General features: G+C 40.1%; 1 protein-coding gene across 1 annotated transcript; it reads right to left on the bottom strand.

The window, feature by feature from the left end:
* Positions 1–1,552: 1,552 nt before the first annotated feature.
* Positions 1,553–2,425, bottom strand: LOC110907453 (probable membrane-associated kinase regulator 5). Its single transcript, XM_022152436.1, has one exon. It carries the CDS (start codon positions 2,423–2,425, stop codon positions 1,553–1,555), a length of 873 nt encoding a protein of 290 aa, XP_022008128.1.
* Positions 2,426–6,000: the final 3,575 nt, after the last annotated feature.

Below are 6,000 nucleotides of genomic sequence, written 5' to 3'. Positions count from 1 at the left end.
TAATAAGTGTAATTTTTTTCGATAAGAATGTTTTCAAGTTTTTTTTTCAAGTTTTTGCATCGGAGACTTACCGACATTTTTTTCGGCGTTGATCTTCTGTACAACGTTGTGTATATCTTTCGGAATAAGCTTTCTAGCCGGATTGTTTTTTGTCAGCGTTCGCCAGATACTTTGGTTGGGAATATCTTGCTCTGCCAACTCCTTAACCAGTTTTTTGTCCTCCGAAGAAAGCCTTCTCGCATAGGCGTGACCCTCGAAGTTTTCAATAGGAGTGTGGTTATGCTTCGCCTTCGTCACCTCGATCCTCCAAACACTTCCGGATGATTCCGAAAACCCGATCATCTCGAACGGGCAGCCTATTTTCTTGCTACCCGTTTTCCTCTATGTAGCTATACTCTTATGCTCCCCACCAAAAGTACATTGAAACCAAATCTTGTAATTCTCTCCTCTTTTATTCGACCTCTTAGTCACAATGAGGTAACCATTGTCTTTTGCCGTGTCTTGTACCCAACGCACCAACTCTTTACGTGACGAAAAGGTCTACGTTGTATCAAACGAAAATGTAACCGGGTAACAACCTTCCTCGTCAACAGACACATCCTCCGGCTCACCATCGTCACCGAGGTTCGAATAGACTTGATGTTCAAAGCTCTGTTCACAACCGTAACTCTGGTTTGGATAACACTCCTGCTGTACAAAGCTTTGCTCGCCACCGTAACCGAAATTCGAATAACCTTGTAAGCTCTGTTGACAACCGTAACTGTCGTTTGGATAACACTCCTGCTGTACAAAGCTATAGTCGCCACCGTAACCGAAATTCGAATAACCTTGTTGTGCGTAAGGGTCCTCCACAGGGGTATTCAAATCCAGCTGCACCGTGTTATCACGATAATGAATGCCAGATACAACCTCTGTCTCCCTCAAGTTGGACGACACCGGTTTCTCAAACGAGTCAGAAATAGCGGTCCCCTCGTAAGAATCAGGAACAACTGACTCGTCAGAATATTGACAGAAAAGATAATTACTTAACCACGACATCGTTTTTTCAAAACATGTAACTAATAGAGCAAAGAAGATTGACAAAAAACAATCTGAATTATGAATGTCGAGTCTGTCCAGGGATTTAAAGGCAGCATTTGGGGTCGAAGCGCCGCGCTATGGCCAAAGCGCGGCGCTTAGGGTTCACGGGGCGACTGAAACCTCGTATCACCTTTATGTCTCTGTGTCAGTCAGTCAGTCAGTCATTCGAAACCTCGTATCAACTTTTGTCGCCCTAAGCGCCCCGCTTTGACCATAGCGCGGCGCTTAGGGGTGTGAAAATTATTTTTGGCGTGTGTAATTAGCATGACCCACCAAAAAAATGCCTGCTGTGATGATGCCAAAGAGAAAAGGTTCTTCGATTGCACAAGACAAGAAAAGGATTTACAGTTTACTGGTTACATCATCCTACAATGGCGCTTTTCACATACAAGCGATCTAATTACACAGAGTTAGTTTTTTCACATACCAAAATTTATCTAATTTCATCAACTTTTCCCGCCAATTTCCTTTTTTAAATGTCAAGTTCTTCAATTGAAATTCGAGGCTGGTTGTTTGATGGAGCACTTCCAGATCTAGAAAGTACACAATCTGGTGCAGGCGAGTTGTATGATCTCTTGCAATGCAGAATAGCGTCTCGGATTCCATCCTGTTGTTCTAATGCGGAATCATCATTCTTCGTTACAGGCGTTTGCAGAATTGCAGACGCCGAACGGCTCTTACCTAACCGCTTTCGAACCTCTCGGAACACTGCGCCACCGCCACCACCGCCTCTTTTCTCTTCTTTCCTTGGAGAAAACACCGACGACGCCGGAGACGACGACGGCGTAGTAACAGATTTCTCCGATAACCTCGATTTCTCACCGCTCCGTTTCGAAACCTTAGCTTTCATCCGATTCAAATATTTATTCACAACGTCCTTCGAAAACCGCTTCGAAGGCGTCTGATCCGTTTCCAGAAGCTTCTCCGTCATCAATTTACACCTCAAACTGTTATCTCTCTTCAACAATGCTCCAATTTTAACCTCTTCTATCTCCGGTTCCAGTTTCAGATCATTCCGAAACCCTAGCATCACCAGCCGAAGAGGCGAGTGAGGCGTTTTCGAATTCGGTGAATCAAACGAGAAAATATTCGCCTTATCGTTAATATTGTTCGTATAAACCTCATCTGGCGATGAAAACCTGAAACTCGCGTTCGATTCACGGCTACAAAAGCTAAAACCGTTGAAACTTGGAGATCTGCCATAACTGTACTCGTTCTCATCAGTGAACACCAGATCGAAGAACGACTCTTCGTCGTCGATTGAGGAATCGAAGTCTCCGGAAGCTGTTACATCTCCGCCAGCACCGGTGGTTCTCCAGAAGTTTAGCAGGCTGAAAACGTCCATTGTAGGGAAAGCCAGAGTGATTGATTAAAGAAGAAATGGTTACAGAGCTTTTTGCAGTGGAGTGAGTATTGAGTGTTTTGTTTGATTTGTATTTATACGAGTCATGGAGGTGATGGGTGAGGAGCATGTGAGTTTTTTGTTTTTTTTTTACAAAGGGTAGATGCTATGTATAAACATTAGCACTTTCTCCCATTATTTTTCTTTTCAAATTTCAATGATCTCTATGTGATCAAAATGTCACAAGGTTAATTAATTTTATTTTTTTAATCAGTTGTTAGGATCAAAAAATCTTAACAAGGGTAGGGTAGATACTGTTTTGTTCAGATGATTGGAATACAAGAGAGTGATTGCATTATTGTTTAAATAAATGTAATTATTCGGATAGGTTAAAGTCGACAAGTTTTAGTACATGAACATCTTAGGCTAAATAAATCTCCTAATTGTTGTTAGCCAACTTACAAAAAAAAATCATGTTGAAAGCGGGTCCGGAAAATTTTACTAGTATGAATTAGTGAAAATGTTTTGTAATGTCATTCGAGTGTCTGATACATATAAATCATAAAAACTTGGGATAGTAAACCAACTCGAACTTAATGGGTAAACCGAAACCTAGAGCATTTGGGACGGTCATTCGGAAATGCGATTTAGTATAAAATTAGTTTAAAAAAATTTACTTGTATAAGATAAGTATGGTATTAGAAGATATTTGTCCAGATTATCCAAAATATATGAGTTTAAAATATGATCTGTGCTTTTTTTTTTTTTTTCTGTTTAAATTGCTTAAAACGACTAACTCACTGTCCTTCGAACTCACTCCTAAGGGTGTAAGGGGTGCTCACCTAAGAGGTGAGTCCCCTCTCTTACGCCCAACCAATCCTCGTGTGCCACGTCAACTCCCCTCTTAAACTCCCCTAACACCCTAAATTGATGGCGGCACTCCCCTCTTAGGTGAATTGGTTTTTTGTTAAAAAAAAAAAAAAAAAAAAAAAAAGCATTGATTGGACAAGGCCTCTCTCTCTCCTCCCTCTCTCTTCGGTGAGCCGCCACCGGGAACACCCCCTCTCTCTTGGTCACCGCAGTGATGGCGGTGTCTTACCGCTCGGTTAAATGGGTCACCGCATGGGGTTGCCGAAGGCACCCCGTGGTGCACGGGGTGCCTTCGGCAACCCCATGCGGTGACCCATTTAACCGAGCGGTAAGACACCGCCATCACTGCGGTGACCAAGAGAGAGGGGGTGTTCCCGGTGGCGGCTCACCGAAGAGAGAGGGAGGAGAGAGAGAGGCCTTGTCCAATCAATGCTTTTCTTTTTCTTTTTTTTTTTTTTAACAAAAAACCAATTCACCTAAGAGGGGAGTGCCGCCATCAATTTAGGGTGTTAGGGGAGTTTAAGAGGGGAGTTGACGTGGCACACGAGGATTGGTTGGGCGTAAGAGAGAGGACTCATCTCTTAGGTGAGCACCCCTTACACCCTAAGTTTACATTAAGACTACAACCTTGAACACATGAGAAGATACACCACTACTACACACTTCAAACAGCTACTCTAAAAGCTCTTTGGTGGGTAAGTTTAGGTCAAAGGTAATAAAATGTAGGGGCAGCATTTTTATCTTTACTAAAAGTAACCTTTTACCACTAATGTCGGCCCAAGGCCCGTCATCTAAGAATAAAATAAAACTGTAAATAAGAGTTATAATTGAAAATTGAAAAGTGATGTAAGAATAAAATAAAACTGTAAATAAGAGTTATAACTGAAAAGTGAATAGAGGGCCAGAAATAAAGTGCATGACAAAGTAAAGAGAGTTTATTATCACTTTTAATTATTTTTTCTTCTGCCACCATGCATACAACCAGTGTTGTAAAAGTCGGATTTCTCGGCCGAGTACTCGGCGAGTACTCGGTCCTCGGACCTCCACCTTGGCAACTTCCTCCTAGGCGGTCTCAACTAGTCGGCCTCGGGAGTACTCGGTCCTAGTCGGCGCCTAGTCGGCCTAGTCGGAGCCTAGTCGGCCTAGTCGGAGCCTAGTCGGCCTAGTCGGAGCCTAGTCGGTCAACGTGGTTTGTTGACTTTTAATCGGTCAAACTCGGTCAAAATCGGCCTACTCGGCCTTGTACTCGGACTACTCGGCCTTGTACTCGGACTACTCGGCCTTGTACTCAGACTAGTCGGACTTGTATTCAGAATATTTGAACTTTAAACATGTTTCATTTTAAATTATACCCAGTTGACATGAATTATGCTTATTTTAACACATAAATAATATATAACAATTAATTTTATTTATATTTACCATGTCCGCGTACTCCCCGAGTACTCTCCGAGTACTCCGATTACTCCCAACTCCCCAGTCGACCGACTAGGGACCGCCTAGCGACTTTTACAACACTGCATACAACTATACAACATTACAATGCATTGTTCAGTTTGAAAAAAACAAATCCCAAAATCACATAGTTTTATTTTTAAGTTATGTCATTAGTATATTAACATACAATCAAATAATAAAATAATAATAATAATAATAATAACAACAGTAACAATTAGAAGCTGTTTGGTAACTTCTAAATGGTTAAGTGTTGAACTAGTAAGAGATCTTATTTATTAAGTGCTGAACAAGTAAGAGGTCTGAACCATTAAGAGCCAGTATAATGCATAACCATTCAGAGGCAAATGTCTAACCAATTCAGATTAGAGGTCTTAACCATTCAGACTCTTTATAATTCTTAACCATTCAGAGGCAAATGTCTGAACCATTCAGACATTTTCTCACGAAACAAACAGTCTGAATCATTAAGTACTGAACCAGTAAGAGGTAAACATTAAGAGCTCCATTAAGTACTGAACCATTAAGTACTGAACCAGTAAGAGTTCTGAACCATTAAGAGCTCCATTAAAAGGTAAACAAACAGCCCCTTAGTGTATTACTATTTCAATTTTAAATATCATTGGTTTTTTTAGGTTAAAAGGTGACAAATATTTGACAGTAAAACTGATTATGGAGATTAGGTAATCTTTTTGGCTTAAATATATAGTTAATCCATAATATAGATTAGCATTTATTCAGGGTAAATAAAATTTTTCGTCCTTTATATTTATACTAAATTTCAGTAGATGTTCTTTACTTTTAAAAATATAAAAAATCGTCCTTTAAATTTTAAAAACCTTGTTTCGGCTGTCTTTTGGCCCTAATCACGTCTCTTTTCAGTGCTATATCTAGTCATGTGGACCCCACGTGAGGGCAATATTGTATTTTTTTCATCCCTCTTTTATTTCCCCTCATATAATTTATAAAAAAAACACATTAAATTAATAAATTCACAAAAAAATGATTAGAGTAAACTGCCATTATGGTCCCTGAGGTTTGGTCACTTTTGCCACTTTATTCCAAAACTCAAACTTTTTGTATCTGGTTCCCTGTGGTTTCAGTTTTAATGTCATTTTGGTCCAAAAGTGAAATCAGGTCGTATTTGTTTTATAAAATCCTGCTATCTTGTCCTTTTCCTCAGGGGCAAAATGGTCATTATATAGAAAAATTATATAATATATTTTTCTTTTTCTCCCATCTCAAACTCTGCA

Source organism: Helianthus annuus, chromosome 9, assembly GCF_002127325.2.
Source record: "Helianthus annuus cultivar XRQ/B chromosome 9, HanXRQr2.0-SUNRISE, whole genome shotgun sequence".
Taxonomy (NCBI): Eukaryota; Viridiplantae; Streptophyta; class Magnoliopsida; order Asterales; family Asteraceae; genus Helianthus; species Helianthus annuus.
Note: the sequence above shows the minus strand (reverse complement) of the source record. Positions and strands in the feature narration are given on the sequence as shown.

What these genes read in the sequence shown, in the direction of transcription:
- LOC110907453 (XM_022152436.1), bottom strand. Translation starts at nt 2,425, where the DNA reads ATGGACGTTTTCAGCCTGCTAAACTTCTGGAGAACCACCGGTGCTGGC.